Below are 16,221 nucleotides of genomic sequence, written 5' to 3'. Positions count from 1 at the left end.
GGGCCCCCTGGTGGCAGCGCCCCCGGGAGGGCCGGGGGCTGGAGCAGCGGGAGGAGCAGGCCAGCCGGGTTGGTACTGCCCTTTATCCAGAGGAGGCAGCGAGGGGGGCGGGGGGCGAGCATCTGTCTTCCGCGCTATTTCCCCGCCCAGCGCCCGGTGTCCAGGCCCCCCGGTGAGCGTGCACCCCGAGGCTCTCCCCTTCCTGACTTCTGTCCTCACACCCTCAGATCGGCTGCTACCAGGGCTTTGCGTTCACGTGGCAGTGCCTGCTTTCCGGGTGCACAAGTGAGAAAGACAGGTGGGTGCGGAGCAGGCCCCAGGGGCGGGGCTTGGCTCTCCCTGGCTCTCCGGCACTTCAGAGGCGGCCTCCCGCAGGGCCCGGCTCTGGGCTCCGGGCAGCCTCACGGTCTCTGTTACTGCCCTCTGCCCTGAGGCTCTGGGGCTTGGCTTCCTGTGGCTCTCGGGCACTTCAGAGGCGGCCGGGACGTGTCTTCCCCAGAGCAGGGTCAGTGTGCTGCGGCTGCGGGAGCAGGGTCAGTGTGCTGCGGCTGCGGGAACACTGCCCGGGGCTCAGGGTCCCAGGATGCTCTCTCCACTGCCATCCTCACCTTCGGCCCCAAGCCTTTCTTGTAGCTTACATCACTGAGGAGACCCCCAGCCACTTAGAGCCTCCCCCAGGATGGGCTGTGGCCCCATGGAGGTGGCTTGTTGTTGGGGCCTCTGCTTCCCTGGATTGTCAGAGCATGTCACTCGGGGCTCCTCTGGGTCCACTGAGCTACGGTGGTGTGGCCCAACCTCTCTCCAAGAAAAGGCACTGTTTGAGGGTTCCTGCCCTGTTGTAGGAAGAGCCTGGTTCTGATCTCCTGGGACCAGGGTCAGATGGGGCTGAGCACTGGTCTGGTGGAGAGAGGACTAGTCTTGGAGTCGAGATGAGCTTGAATGAGCCTTCATCTCCAGGTGCAGAGAGTGGCCAGCCCCCCGGGGGAAGGAAAAATGCCATGTCCACCCCCTTCCCACCAAGCAGTAAGTGGTGACTGCTTCCCCCCCCCCCCACCCTGCTGACCTCAGAGTGCCACAGAAAGAGTTCCCAGGGGGACGCGGAGCATGAAGGAAGAGGCCTGCACTGGGGCCAGGGCTGCCCCCCTGGGGGCTCACTACACAGCAGGTCCCCCAGCCTCTGCTTTCTCCTCTGTGACCCTCGGCATTGCTGAGCCCGCGTTGTCGGAGGCCCCAGCTCCAGTGAGATCTTGCACGCTGAGAGTTCTGCGGAGTCTTGAGGCTTAGTTAGGGTTCTTTCTTCTGGTGGGCCTAGGAACATTTGGGTCTTGAGAGAGGTGTTCTTCTGCACTGTCTCCTGTCAGTTTAGCTGTCCCTTCTCCTCCCCTGGATATGTATTTATCAAAACTTCCCACAGCTGGGTAGTTAAGAGAGCCCTTGTTCAGCTTGGCAGTGTTTGGGGGGAGCAGGTCCCTGGGTCCTCTCCCAGAAGGAGGGAAGACCTTATCATTTGGAGGAGTTGCCCCTTCCTGACCCCAAAGTGCAGCCACTAAGATGGCAGGTTCTGAGCCCGATGCTCCTAAATCCCAAGGACTCCAGGCTCTTGAGAGTGCTGCCTCCTGCCTGTCCCGATACAGAAACTGTAGCCATAGCGACTCCTTTCAGGGATCCTTTCACCAGTCACTTCTGACGCCGCTTTGACCAGACTGACTGAGCATCGTCTGGGGGGACCAGTCAGAGGAAGGGTGGAGGCTGGCACTTTACCAACACCACTGTGATGGTGCCAGATGGGGGCCTGTCAGCCTAGTCAGCTGCTCTGGGGCAGGGGAGGAAGGGACGCCTGTGGCCATGACAGATTTGTGGGGAAGGCCCTGACGTCCTGTGTTCCTCTCCTTTGTAGTAAGAAGAGGAGGGTGCTGGACTCATTCCTAGGGATGATGCAGAAATTCCCGTATGCTGACCCCACTTATGCCCAGCTTCATGAAGATCTGCACCGCATTAGGGGGAAGTTTAAACAGGTTGGTCCTGTGAGCGTGTGGGGTTGTTGGACCATAGTGTGACTTTGAGGTGCGTAGTTGACTCGGTAGCGGAACATGGAGGAGTGTCCCTGCAGGGATTGGAGTGGGCCACTGACCCTGTAAGCCTCCAGCAAGGAGAATCACGCCCCAGTCACACCTGGCACTTCTGCCATAGCTCAGATGAGAGAAGTCACTTAACCCTCAGGAACAGGGCAGGCTGCAAGTCAAAGGTAGAAAGAGCTGCTGTTCTAGGCCATACTGACCATGGACGGACGGAGATGCCTGTGGCATCTGTAGCCCCTTTGCCTTTTGTCTTTTGTGTTCCAGGTTTGCTCCTTGCTAAACGTCCAGCCCAACTTTCAGGTCGGTTCTGGAGGCGCCACGCTTTCATTCTGAGGGTAAGAGGAGGACAGAGGCAGCACTGAGGAGCAGCTGTCTGGATGTTGAGTGTTTCAAACTGAGATTAAAGTCCAGACAATGACTGAGCATCCGTTGTCCTGAAGCGAGGGTTACAAGTGTCACCATGAGAAGATTTCCCTTGGTTCTTCTTTTGTCTTCTCCATGCGGGCCCATTCTTTGTCAGCTTGCGCTGATGCCTTCACAGGAACCAGAGCCAAGCATCTTTGAAAAATCATGGTCTCTGTAACCCTCTGCAAGGGGAGAGACGGGAGGACGCTCCTCTCCCTAAGCTCGGCCTCCACAGGAATGGTCAGAGGTGGAAATGCGCTGTGCGATTAGAGAATCCCTATCACTGCCACAGAGCAAGATCTGGAATCTGATTGTTGATTCTGAATAGTGATGGGAACCAAATGCTTCCCTCCTTTGACCGGTGGTGTTTCATGGAGCCTGAGCAGGGCTGGCTGGTTCTGACTCGGTGGGAGAAATTCAAATGGGCAACTGACCACAACTGGTGTCCCCACAAGAGAAGAGTGAGTGAGTGCGACAAGGAAAAAAACATCTGACTTCAGGTTGTCCTAGAAAATACTTCATAAACTGTCCTTGGTTTCTCTCAAATTAGCCATTCCTTTGAAGATGGCCAGAGATGAGAAAATATATTTAACCAAGATTAAATGTTGTGCCAGGAAACATGTGTGTGGTTGTTGGGGTCAGCCTGGTGTGGTGGAGAGCGGGCACTTAGTGGCTTTCCCAGGAAGTAGCTGGTGACTTTGGACAAGATCATTCCCCTTCTCAGGGTCTCCATTTCCTCATCTGTAAACTGGGGAGGTGACACCAGAGTCTCTCCAAGACCTCTTTCAGTCCCAGCACTCTTTGCTTCTCTGATTAGCGGGACATGAGTTTCTTGAGTGATTGTGTGGCTTCTCTCGAACCAGGGAGGGTGTCTCTTACCTTACACATGTTGTGTCCACCCATTGTGGTCACTGGGCACCTGTTGGGTGGCATCACTAGCCTCTCCCCTCCTTTCATTTTCTGAATTTATGGGTTGATTTATGATTTTAAAAACACCTTCCTACCCAGCAGTGAAAAAGACCATGAAAAGCAGAACGTTGAAGTCAGGGGCCCTACACATAACATTTCTTTTGGACCTCTGTGGCACAGGTGAAGTCAGAATTTGGCCTGATTCGAAGGCTGTTATCCAGGTGACCCAGATCAGCTTTTCCCAGAGAAGGATGTGCTAAAGCCCCACCTTTTCCATCCCCACCTCATTTCAGCTTCCTCCTCTGTTGTCCTGGGACCCCATGTTCCTGAAGCCAGGCTCTGGCAGAAAGATAACCCTTAGGAAGGGAGGGAGTCCCTAGAAATAAGACATGGACAGTGAAACCCAGCCCCTCGTGGCCTCTGGAGGAAGAGCCAGGATATTAGGGAAAGTGTTTGGTGACAGCTGTGAACCAAATTCACAAGCACATTCAGCTTGATGGTCCCCTGAAAATAAAGGATTTCGTGTTGGCCCTATTCCACGGTGCAAACTTGGCTCACACAATTCTTGTCTGTGACTAATGACCCCAATAAACGTTCTTAGTCTGAATTTGAGTGGTGTAGTGGGGGTCCAGCCCAGAAACAGGTGGCAGCCAGCAGGGCCATACCCATGGCAGGCGGTGCAGAGAGAGAAGGGAAGGTGGTCTGGCTTGGGTCTCTGGGGCCTCCTTGGTGGGGGCCTCGTGGACATGGTAGCTCTGAGGAATGAGAACCTGAATTTGGATGGAAGGTGGTTCATTCTGTGATCGTGCATTAGAGGTCATGTCTCAAGACTACCATCTGGCTTCTACAAAGGTGTTTTTAAAAATAATTTGCCACAGACACCTTTGGCAACGGTGAATATTAGAATCATGTTTTTAAATGCATAAAGTAAAACATAATATTTCAAAGGAAACCAATTATATTGATTTCAAATGTGTAGAAATCACCCCACAAATAAGTGTGGGACCAGGTTAGGAGCCCATGGTCTATAGTAAGCTGTGCATAAAATCAAGTGCCTTGAATCTCCTTTGCTCTCTCTCCCAGAGAGGATTCAAATTAGGTGGAATCTCAGAGGTGAGCCCAAGGAGAAGGGTCTGAGAATGCCTTCAAAGGCAGTGTCTGGCCTGGATGAGGGAATGAAATTCATTTCTCCCAGCTGTTCCCATTCTGCCAAGAAGGAGGATTTATTAGCATCGTTTGTTTTCAGGCTGATGAGGAAAGGGGAATTATAATTGTAATAGCTAGCATTTATGTATGGCTTTAAAGGTTGCAAAACACTATAACTGTCTCCTCTGGGAGGTGAGGGGCTAATATAATTCCCTTAGAGGTGAGGAAGCTAGAAGGGTCTGAGGCAGGAGTTGTCATCTAGGCCTAGTGTTCTAGCCCCGTTCCCCCCATGTACCACCCATCGGCCACCTTGAATTGTTCAGTGGTTTGGGGGTGGGGTGGCAGGAGCTCAGCATTCGGAAATGGAGGAAGGCCTTGGCCTCCAGCCATCTTACAGCCTCCTAGGTGAGAAAAGCACTTAGTCTGAAGGAATGGGCCAGAAAGGAAAGAACGAAGTGTTGGAGGGATTGGGGGCTGGGGGGCAGGGGTGCAGGGAAGGAAGCAACAGAAAGGAAGCCCGAGCCTAATGGATATGATTAATGGATGGACAAGAAATGGCTGTGAAAGCTGGCAGGCTAATCATCAAGGGGAAAGTGGGCCCTGGGTTTTGAGCTTGTGTGGTTGGGCACCAGGGGGTGCAAAAAACCAGATGAGACTCAGCTTGGTCTAGACAGAGGGATCACACACACACACACACACACACGTATACATCCATCCATCCATGCACATTCATGCATAGACATAGGTACACACAGTGTTCACTAACGATTCAGGGCTATTTATGGTGAGTGCTGTAGGTTTGGGGGCTCTTGGGGCTTATGGTGAGGCTCGGACTGTATACCATTTGCAGGGACCAGGGGTGGCAAAGTGAGGGCCATGATGAGCCTGGGTTTCAGAGAAATGAATCCCCTGTTGGCTTGGACAGTGGAGACACTGACTCAGTGATAAGTATTCTGGGTCTGGTGGGCAGTGGGGGTGGCCAGGAGAAAGGTGCTAAAAGAATCAGGACTTGGCTGCTGCTTGGCCATGAGGGACAGGGATCAAAGATGGCGCATGAACCGTGGTGGCACCCTTCACAGGAGGGGCCCACGAAACTGGCGCCACCACATATGAACACGTCACTTTTCCTTCCACGAGGGCATCTCAGGACTGTGAGATTGTTCTTCTGTGGCCAAAACTGCCGTTTCTTTTGGCGAAGTCTGTTAATGCATGCCAAACTGCCATGGAGGCATGTTGGCAATAAATATGTCTGTGATGTAATCTTCCAAAGCGCCAGAGAAGGGACATGAACTAAGCCCCCAAAGAGATTACATTGACTTCAACCACTGGGGGTTTGAAGCTTTAGCTCCGTACGGTCTGGCATGTCCGCGCATTCTGTTCTGTGGCCTCCAGAATTAAATACGGTCCTTACCAAATGGGGAACGCTGCTTCCTGGGCGTGCAGTTGTGAAGACATTCCTAAGTCATATCCACTTTCCCTCTTTTCTCTGCACTATCACGTGTCAGTGTGTGCGTAGAAAGCTCAGCCGTTCTCTGTGGGCTGCAGCGTGTTGATTCTGTACCAAGAATACCAACCACATACTATGGAGGCCTGTTTCGTGCTCTTTCTAAAAGAAGCCTTAACATGATGTTTTTCTATTGTTTTCAAGTTGCTCCAGGGAGAAGGGAGATGTGTTTGTCAAGGCAGGTGTAGTTAAAGGGTAGGAGGGAACTGTGCCTGACTTGGGCAGTTTAGAGTCCGTTTACTTGTTTCTCTCCATTGGCAGCAGATTTCTTCCTAAAATGCCACATTATTGGTTTTGATGGATGGAGAGCCTTCGGCACAAAGGTGGCTTTCTCTCAGTTAGACCAGGAGCTCCATGGGCCTGGACTGGCTTTCTCCTTTCCTTGTGTCCCCAGAACTTGGCCAAGTGTTTGGCACATAGTAGGTGATCAGAAACTCTTGCTGTTGAAAAGAAAACTGTCTAAAGTAGACAGACCCACACTTTACTTGTTGACTTGCCATCACACTCCTATTTTTAAAATTCCACAAATCGTTGTCTACGAAGGACCCCACACGTCCCGAGGTGAGATGCCCCCGGCCTTGGATGCCAACAATCAGCAAATTTGCTCATTGTATTTCTGTTTTGCCATTTCTAATTTCAGCCTCAGCTTTTGGCCTGAGCCCAAGAGAATGGGGGCTGACCCTCTTCCCTTTGTCCATGCTATACAATGTAAGCTAAGCACAGTTGTCACATGACTTAGCTCATAGAAGCCTCCCAATGCCCCTATGAGCTTGGAACTCCCGCCTCAGACACTTCCTACCTGTGTGTGACCCTGGGAAAGTCACTTAACCTTGCCTCAGTCTCCCCATCTGTAAAATGGGGCCATCATGAGGATCAGATGTGATTATTATGATCATGACTGGCATGGATTTGGTCATTCCTCCTGATTCCAGCCACTGTGATTGCTAGAGAGCGTTGGTCAGTGACGTTATCATTTGATGTGATCATGTCCCAGAAGGATTCCCATTATCGGGCTTAGTGGCTGCTAGCCTTCAGCCTCAGACTGGTCCAGAAACCTCTGTGTGAGGCCATTGTCTAAAATGTGATGGAAACCAAGTGAAATCCATCTTGCTTCCTACAATTGCGCCCTCCCTGTGCCCGGTTATCTTGAACACTCACCTAAGTGCACCTATGAGAAGACTGAGCCTCAGAAGCTGGGGCGGCCAAGCCCAGACTTGGCACTGGGGCTGTACTGACTCCAGGCCTGATGCCCTCTCCACTGCACTGCCCAGCTATATACCATACAGAAGTCCAGGAAAAGCCTCATCGTTTGCTGCAGAGAAAAGGACAAAATGTTGAGGACTAGAGCTCCCCAAAAAGCATCACTGATAAAGAAATGCCAGAACCACAGCCCAAAATCCAACAGCAATAACAATGCAGAAAGAAAAAAAAAAAGACTTTCTGCTGACTCATTAATTCTCCAGCTGTTGTAGGTGGACACTGTGGGTCCATGTGGGGCCTGCGGGTGATCTGTGGGCTGGCAGAATCACGTAGGATGTTTGGGACACGAACCACAGAGGCTTTGAGTTGGGAGACATGTGTGAGAAGATCTGGGCTGAACCCCGCTTCTACACACATCTACCCTCTGGATCCACGAGGAGTACTTACCTTCTCAGGAGACGCCCTCACTGGCATCTCTCCCAGAACTGCTCCAGGCTTCCATTCATCTGGGGGTTTGGGAGCTGTGTTTGTGCAGAGCATGGAGCAGTTGCAGGGCTGAATGGCTCAGATCTGTTCATGGTCTGTGGTCAGTCTTTGAGCAAAGACTGGCAAATGACAGCGGGAAATGAGGAGGGATCCTCATGTGGGCAAAGGTGAGCCTGGGTGACCCCCAAAGTCCCTTCCATCTCAGAGCCACACATAACCCCGTAATGGGGCTTTTGCTCTGCTGAAAACGTCCATTGACTGAAAACACAGGCCAACCACTGCCTGAAATGACTTAAAGGACTGGAGACGACTTTTACCTCCATCTGAACGTTGGGAATATCAATGGACAGAAGGTAGCTTATGTTGGTCCCAGCCAGAATTTACTGAAGCAATACCTCTGGCGGACCCAGGGCAGCCAGTACAAGGAACCCTGTGTGAGGGTAAGTGCCAGGAAAACTTGGCAGGCGTCAGAACCGTCAGTGCGTCCCTCCATCGGAGGGAGCGAGGCCACTTGGACAGCTGGGGACAGAGAACGGCTGTGCCGGCGGCCGTGGGTGCTGCTTTCATGTGGCTTCTCTTAGGGAGGCTGTTGTCATTTCCGAAAGGTGGGGAGAGCAGGGCTCATAAAGGTGCAGTGACTGGCCTGAAGGCTGGGCACCCAGCTGGCACTGCCCCACAGGCTTCTGCTTTGCTGCTCGGGCTCCTTGACCATAACAGTGTCTTTCATCTGCTCCAAGGCAGTGCCGGCCCCAGGAAGCCTGGGCAGTGGCCTCTCAGGGCCTCAGTTTCCTTCCCAAATGATCTCACTCAAACTGTGCCAGTTCTTTCAAGGCCAATAATAAATCAAGCCATCAGATGTCTCTGAGGGGCATGGTGGCCTTGCATTTGGGAAAGCACAAGTCACAAAGCCAGGATCATATCTCAGTGTCACCAGGACAAGTCATGAATCTCTGAGAAGACCCACAGGCTGTCACTGTCCACTAGAAACATCGAGCCTGCCCTGTGCCCAGAACCCCACTCATCACAAAGTCGGTCCGCTGGCCCTGGAGATCAGCAGCTCTGTTATTAAATCGATGCATTTCTAAAAGACCACCTGGGCCAGGTGGGGCTCCCCTTCAAGCCTCTATACCCATGTGATATTCCTCAGGCCGGTACCTGCTGTGTTGCACCCTAAGGAGGCCCAGACCAGCTCAGGTTGTCTGAAATGCAGGACGTTGCTGAGGGTCCAGTGGGCCTCAGGCCACTTTGTGTTGACACAGTGAATGCCAGGCTGCACAGAGGGCTCTGTGAGCTTCATCCCAGCTCTTATGGCCATGCTTCCTAAAGATTTCTAGAAGGGGGGGGAAAGGAGGCACCTGGGCAGACCCGTGCCATGACCCAGAGATGCCCCCCCCCCCAGCCCAGATGGGGTCCAGGTACAACTGAAGAACCACCTGTCGTCTGACTGTGCAGGGAAGGGGACTGGGAGCCCCCAAGGTCAGGAAGTGGGGGGCCCATCTGGCCCATCCTGACCAAGCCCTGCTGTCGGGGGCCTGGGGCTGCGCCTGCAGCCTTGTTTCCTGGCCCCAGCGGCCAGGCTCTCCTAAGGTTTCTTTAGTGCTTTTCACTTAAAAAAACAAAAACCACTGACTTGCCATTAATGTGTTATTTGTATTGATCATTTTTGGCCACTAGACTGTGAACTCTTTAGAAAGGGATGGTGGCCTGGCTTCTGTTCCCTGGGCATCCAGAGCAGCTCAGGTTTTTATAATGACTTTGACAAAGCATGTGCCTCCCAGCACCCCGAGAGATGGGCCTGCAGGTATCAGCTCTATTTTCCAGATGAGGAAACTGAGGCTCAAGTCTTTGTTACATGACAGTAGCTCTTGAAGGCTCACAAGACACTCTGAGTCTCAGGGCAGTGTGGGTCCCTATTCAGATGCTACGTGTAGGTACCCCAGCACTAAGGGAGAAGCACAGGGAGATCCTGGGCACCAGGGCACACCTGGCTTTCTTCTCTCTAGGCCCCACCCTGGCTGGGCCGGCCAGGGCCTCCCCAGTGGGGCCCCGGGTGGGCAGCCAGCCTCTGGTGTGGCCTCCATTTCTCCTCACAACTCTCGGAGGGCAGTGAGCCCGCCTCGCCTAATCTAGTGTTTGCCCAGCTCGTGGTGAGTGGACTGTGGGAACGGATTAGAGCATCACGGCTTTGTTCCCCTCCTGTCTAAACTCGGGATCAAAGACATTCCTGGCATGACAAAACGCTGCATTCTGTGTGACCCGGCCCTGACCAGCCTCCAGAGGCTCCTGCTTGAAGCACACACACTGACATTGTTCTCCAGCTCAGAGACATGCACACGCATGTGTGTATGCACAGGCACACATATGCATGTATGCACCGACATGCATGTGTGCACAGGCATGCACACACCCCTCCAAACTTTGGGACCAGAGTGGCTGCCCCCAAAAAGAGAGAACACGTGTTTGTGGCAAGGCTTCATGAAGAGACCACTGGGGTCCTGGAGGTGGATACACCTTCCTCCTACATGCCTTCCTGCACCGCACTCCCAGAGTCCAGTGTGGCCTTGTTGTGTGCATGCAGGTGAGCAGCGTGGGCTGTGGGGCCACCTATGACCAGTGAGGCCTCCCTCCAGGCAGTTTGTACCTCTGGGGCGTCCTGGCTGCCCGTCGAGGCCCCTCCCAGCCTCTGCTGCACGACTGCTAATGTGGCCTCTACCTTAAGCCCTCCCCCACCCCACCACCACGTCCCTGCCCTGTCTCCCCTCACTCCTTCTGGCCCTCCCTGTCATCGTGGGCCCAGCCTGTCAGCTCTCTCTTGTGGGTGATGAGCCATCTTCCCCGTGCAGACCTTTGCCCAGGTGGGGCCGTTCCTCAGGGCTGTTTCAATCTCCTTCCTGCATCTCTTGCTTCATTCAAAGCCCTGCCCAGCCCAGCACCCCATTGCCCCTGCGGTCCTTCCTGACCCCCTCAGTTTGCTCTCTGTAGGTGACTCCATATTTGGTTCCTCGTGTTATATATGACCCGTATCCCCCCCTCGATAGAGAGGTAGGAAATATCCACAGGCTTGTCAGACCCCGCAGATGCATTGGGCTGTGGACCCACCTCACTCCTCAATGCTTGGTCCAAGGCAGCACAAGCTCCATAAATGGCAGTTTCGATGATGGGGGAGCTTTAAAGTCGTTTCTTCCAGCCTCCCCATTTTCACAAGGGAGACAACGGAAGCCAGAGGTGGGATCCGAATGTGGCTCCTGGAGCTGCCCTCTCTGCAGTCCTGGCTTTCCATCTCTGGGCCCTTGCTCTGCCCCTCAGTCTCAGAGGTGAGCTGAGGCAGGGCCTGCCTTGTTGGCCAGAATCTCATCTTGTGCTGTGTTTCATTCAGACACTTTGCTCCCTGGCATTAAGCCATAGAGAGGCTTCCCAGCCCTGGGAACAATCCCTTTACTCCCAGGTTCCAGGCCCATCAGAGACGGGCAATGCTTTTCACTGAGGAATGAGCCAACAAACATGCCCTGCGGGAAATCTGTTCCTTTACTTTAGTGCCCAGGGTGTGAGGGGGTGCAGGAGCTGCCCAGGTGATAACACAGGTAAACAGAGGTACCTGTTGGGGTGTTGGCATCATTCCATGGAGCAAGCTGCTAGCACCAGCCTGGGTGCAGAGGAGGCAGGTAGGGCTTCTGGATACCTGGCCAGTGGGCCACTGAGGAAGTGCTGTCTATGGATGTGGGGGAGGGCCTGCCACCCCCTCCCTGGGTCCATCTCCCAGTTAACAGAAAGTATTTATTGAAAGTATATTAGAAAAGGCAAGAGGCCCTGCCCTCAAAAAGTATTGAAAGTATTTATTGAACAACCATCTGTGATTCTCATTTTGTGGGAGGGGAGGGGGTCATGGGGCCCACCCCCCTTATTCTACAGGTGAAGGAGGTGGGCTCTGAGCCTTGTCCAGGGCCACACTGGGAGTTGGCTTCAGAGCCCTCCCCGAGAGGAAAGGCTTGGGGCCATTCTTCTGTCATTCAGAAAGAAGGAAACCATTGCACTAACATGGCTAGGGCCCAAGTGAGATGAGAAAGCAGGAAGGGGGCCTTGTGCTTGGAGGGGGTTCCTCAGAGCTGTGACTGGCAGGACCTGAAGAGGAGGAGAATGCCTTACTAAAATAGTCAGCTGTGAAGGGGGGTAGATGGACAGATAGACGGGCAGATGGGCAGATGGATGGGCCGATGGAAGGCCTTGGGAGTCGGGGCCAGCAGCCTGGCACAGTAGATAAAGCAGTGCGTTTGGAGTCAGAGCGAGGACCTAGGTCAGTCCCAGGGCTGTTGTTTTACTGTCTTTGGCCTCAGTTTCCCCCTTTGTATACAGTGGCTTTTCCTAGATGGAGGCATCCGCCTCCAAGCAGCACCTCTTATGGAGAGGGACACAAACTTCCTCCAAAGCCAACAGAGCCACCTGCCAGGGCCTTGGGCTCTCTGGGATTGGCTCAGAGAAGCTTCTCCTGTTTGTGCAAAGGTGACAAAGGCCCTTGAACTTTCCTGTGTCTGAGCTCATTGCATCTGCACAGCCCTCTGGAGAGCCAGACAGGCAAGACAGAGCTGAGGGTCTTCCTTATTCTGATGAAGAGCCAAAGACTTGGAGATGGGGTGCAAGGTACCCACACCCACTAAGGGACTTGGGGGCAGAGCTGTGCCTGTGGCTCTGCTAGCCCAGAGGATAGTGCGCGTTTGCCACAGGTACCAAAAGCATTTATTAAGCGCCTACTGTATACCAGCCACAGGAGATATGGCAAGAGTCCCTGCTCTCAAAGAGCTTCCAGCCCAGCGGGGGAGAGGCTGGCGGACAAGCGCGTACCAAGCTACATACGGGATAGACTGGGGATGCTGCCAAAGGGAGGGCGCGTGGCAACATCTTGCAGAAGGTGGGACTTTGGGTGTCTTGGAAGGAAGCCAGAGGAACCAGGAGGTGGAGACTAAGGAGGGAGGGCACTCGGGGGGCCTGTGGAAGGTAGCCCGTGCAAATGTCCGGAGTCGAGAGACGGGGCATCCTGTGGGGAGAGGGGGCTGGTGTGGCTGAACTGAAGAGCCCCAAATTCAGACTGGTAGGGAAGCCAAGAGAATTCATGAGAAATCTATGAAGCAGCAGAGACTACGCCAGGGCCGAGGTGTACAGGGTGCCTTGAAAGGGGGTTTGGGAGGGGACTGGTGGACTTGGGCTTGGGCACAAACATTCTATGACTGACCACAGGGGCTCTGCCCTGGGCTTCTAAGGGGCTGCCTGGTCCCAAACCAGGATTTTGTACCCACTGTACCCCACACCCGGAACTACTTTACATCTACCTACACCCATACCTGGCATCTCCCCTGACCAATTCTAAGTGGCTGTCTAGGTGTCCCAGTACTTAGTAGGCCCTAAGTGCTCAATAAATGCTTAAACCGACTGCCCAAGGACAACATTCTATTGAGACAGGGCAGAGCTTTGCATTCCCAAGGACTTTACTCTAGACTTCCTGCAGCTCCCCAATTATACCACACCTGAAATTAGCTCGTGTCCCCCCCAGAAGAGGATGAAGGCGAGGTGGTTCAGCCCATGCTCCGTCAGGAGGTTGAAGGGTCTAGTCTCATTTCTTTGCCAAGCTGATGACACAAAGTCATTGTCCTGGGGAGGGGAGGGGCAGGACTTGCTGACCACCTTCCTCAGTGTACACCAGGGAGAGAAGTGGAACTCAGTGGTCATCATCCCTTCTCTCTATGAGGGAACCAGGAGCAAAGTCCCCACTTGGTAACCTAAGGCAGCTTCCTTGCTAACCAAGCAAAAACAACAGCACAGTCACTGGGTTTTACAAAGTTTATTTCTAGAATTTAAAATTTTTAAAGGTTTTTTTCTTTTTTTTCTCCTTTTTTGCTGGAAACTTGTCTGTTACAGGTCTGTTGGTGAAAATGTGCATTTCAGACCAGGGATGCCAATAAGTACAATATAAAAACGTACATATCTGACTTGCCTGTTTCCTATAAGATTGTTATAAATCTGTAAATAACGGGACATAGAAAGCACCTCTGTGGACACATGAACCCGCGATCAGCCTTTGGCCTCTTAGGACGTACAATATTGAAAGAAACTTACCGGCTACACCGCCACTGAGCTTAGCACAGAGCCCCCCAGACCCCGTGTCCCTCCCTCCCTCCCCACCCAACACAGAGATGCCGCACAAACAGAGAAGGGGTTCTGAGGTAAAGCGTCAATGTTCCCCGAATGTGGCCAGGATGGATGGAGGCGGTCCTAGCGCTGCCGCGCCGGCCGCCCTCCACTCACCACCAGGGAGTTTCACTGCGTTTCTCCTCAAAATAAAAAATAAATGAATTCTAATTCCGTTTTGGTTTTAGCAGCATACAGACAAACAGCTAAGTTATTCTTCAGCATACAACTCTGTTAGCTGGCTTAATAGTAACCCTACAGGCTTCTCTTAAATTAGCATTATGCTATAATTAACAACGACAAAAACCTAGTATATAATAAACAGATTAAACACACCGAATACGTAGCGTTTCAGAAGACATCCTACGCCAAGGGCGAGTCCCCCCGACAGACAGTCCTAAGAATTAATGCACCTTCCATAGAGCAAAGTGGCTAATAACATAGCTTACAACTACTATGCTAATGAACCCCAGGTCAGACGAAGAATCCACTGTTCTCCATGCACAGCAAACAGGGAAACGCTGGGACTCAGTCTCTGGGGCTGTTTCGCAACCCTGCTTGCCGGAGCCCCATTCATGAGAGAGCGCACGCACGCTGGGATTGGCTGGCTGGCTGGCTGGCTGGTTGGTGGGTTTGCAGGCCTTTCTGTTTGCAGGAGGAGGGGAGGCTAGGAGTCCAGGACCTGAAAAGCCCTGGTTCTAACACGGTTAACTGAAAGCATGAGGTATTGTGAAAGAGGAACCTTTTTTGGGATAGAGCAGTAATCACATTAAGTAAAAAAAAAAAAAAAATGATCACATAAAAAAATCTACAAAAAAAATTGTCAATAATATAATTTTCTATGAGAAAATTAAAAACATGACATGGCAGTTAATGACATTGTGTAAAAAAAGAAAAACTGATCCACAATATATAGCAGCAAAACAACACGGCAAAGATTCAGAGAAGCAATGCTGGCTGGCTTTTTTTTTTCTTTTCCAAACCATGCTGGGAATTCATCCATAGCAGCTCAATAAAAACGGAGTATCCCCCACTCCACTCCTGTTACTTTTACAATCACCCCCTTCAGCGAGCGGCAGCTTCCCCCATGCATCCATCCATCCATCCAACTCCCCCCCACATCCTCCTCCTCTTTGTCTCCTTTCACCCCTCCCTCCATCCACCCCCTCCCTTCATCTACTTACTTCCTAAATAATAACACAACATGCCTCGCCCAGATGTGCAAATTTTCGATCACTACCCAAGGGAAGAAGACGCCAGTTCCCTCTCCCCGAGTTCTCCAGCTCTGGTGCGCGCTTGGGGAAAGAAGAGCCCTCCTCCCAAGAGCTGCGTCCACATGGCATTGAGTTTTCTGTTTCTGATAACTTTACTCCAAAGGACCGTCTTTGATCAGCTGCGGTAAAACTGCTACGTCACGGGTATTGTGGGGATTTTTGTGTTTGTGTTTTTTTAAACCCAGGGGGAGATTGCATTATTTTACAAATCATACTGGCCTTCTGAATTTTCTTTGCAATAAATATGCTTTATAGCCTTAACTATAAATTATATATTTTAGCCTTTAAAAACCTTCTGTTGTAAAACAGGTAGAGATTATCCTTAAAATTACAAGGTCTAAGGTGAACCTTTAAGGCCCCTAATTTACAAACATCAGTTAGCACTAAAGACGTGATTAGCCTTGCTAAGGGCAGGAGTGCGTCCTGGCAATTTATGAACCAATTTTCTCTCTCTCTCTCACCTGAAACCCAACCGTCTCAAACCACCATGGCTGGACGCCTGAGTCCAGCCAGTGCGCTAACTTGGCAGTCTACCTCTGATCATACATCCACTTCCAAACCATTCCATTTTAGAAAGTCCCCCCCCCCCCCCACCCCCCCCCCACACACCAATGTGGCTTCCTCCCTCTCACGGACTAAAAGTGCTTTGGAATGGAATGGTTTCGGAGCACAACGCGGATTCCACCGGACGGACAGAGGAGGAGGCAGTGGCGGCAGAAGGGGGGACGCGGGAAGCACCCGGCCTTCCATAGGCCGATCAGGGCGCGCTAAAAAAAAATAGCAAGATTACAAAAATAGAATATATTATGTCACTACTTTGTCTTTTCTAGAATACAAGTCCTGGATGAGTCGTGTATGTGAGTGTGTGTGCGTGTGCATGTGCGTGTAAGAGAGAGGACTCGGGAACTAAGCCTTCCTCCGCCCAGGAGAGCCTGAGGCACAAAGGTTAGCCTGAAATGAAACTCTCCATTACGCTGAACCACTCGTGAGGCGGAAGAGGACAGACCTAAGGAAGGAGCTAAGCCGTTCGGAGACGGGCTGT

At 52.3% G+C, this 16,221-nt stretch overlaps 1 protein-coding gene and 1 long non-coding RNA gene across 2 annotated transcripts in view; one reads left to right on the top strand and one right to left on the bottom strand.

The window, feature by feature from the left end:
* The window catches only part of LTO1 (LTO1 maturation factor of ABCE1), an 18,947-nt gene extending 15,846 nt beyond the window's left edge, over positions 1 to 3,101 (top strand). The window contains exons 2-5 of the mRNA XM_069066126.1: positions 18 to 68; positions 228 to 298; positions 1,898 to 2,015; positions 2,343 to 3,101. Of these exons, the coding sequence (XP_068922227.1) occupies positions 18 to 68; positions 228 to 298; positions 1,898 to 2,015; positions 2,343 to 2,411 (309 nt within the window). The 3' untranslated portion in view covers positions 2,412 to 3,101. The remainder of the gene's footprint in view (positions 1 to 17; positions 69 to 227; positions 299 to 1,897; positions 2,016 to 2,342) is intronic.
* Positions 3,102 to 13,543: 10,442 nt separating this feature from the next.
* Positions 13,544 to 15,781, bottom strand: LOC138144948 (uncharacterized). The gene is made up of 2 exons (XR_011164052.1): positions 13,920 to 15,781; positions 13,544 to 13,764 (listed from the first exon to the last, which is right to left on the bottom strand). It is a non-coding gene; the product is annotated as an uncharacterized lncRNA (long non-coding RNA).
* Positions 15,782 to 16,221: the final 440 nt, after the last annotated feature.

The sequence above is a fragment of the Petaurus breviceps genome, unplaced genomic scaffold (assembly GCF_028583685.1).
Source record: "Petaurus breviceps papuanus isolate PSGF00001 unplaced genomic scaffold, PetGlider_PUasm1.0 90721, whole genome shotgun sequence".
In the NCBI taxonomy this organism is placed as follows: domain Eukaryota; kingdom Metazoa; phylum Chordata; class Mammalia; order Diprotodontia; family Petauridae; genus Petaurus; species Petaurus breviceps.
Note: the sequence above shows the minus strand (reverse complement) of the source record. Positions and strands in the feature narration are given on the sequence as shown.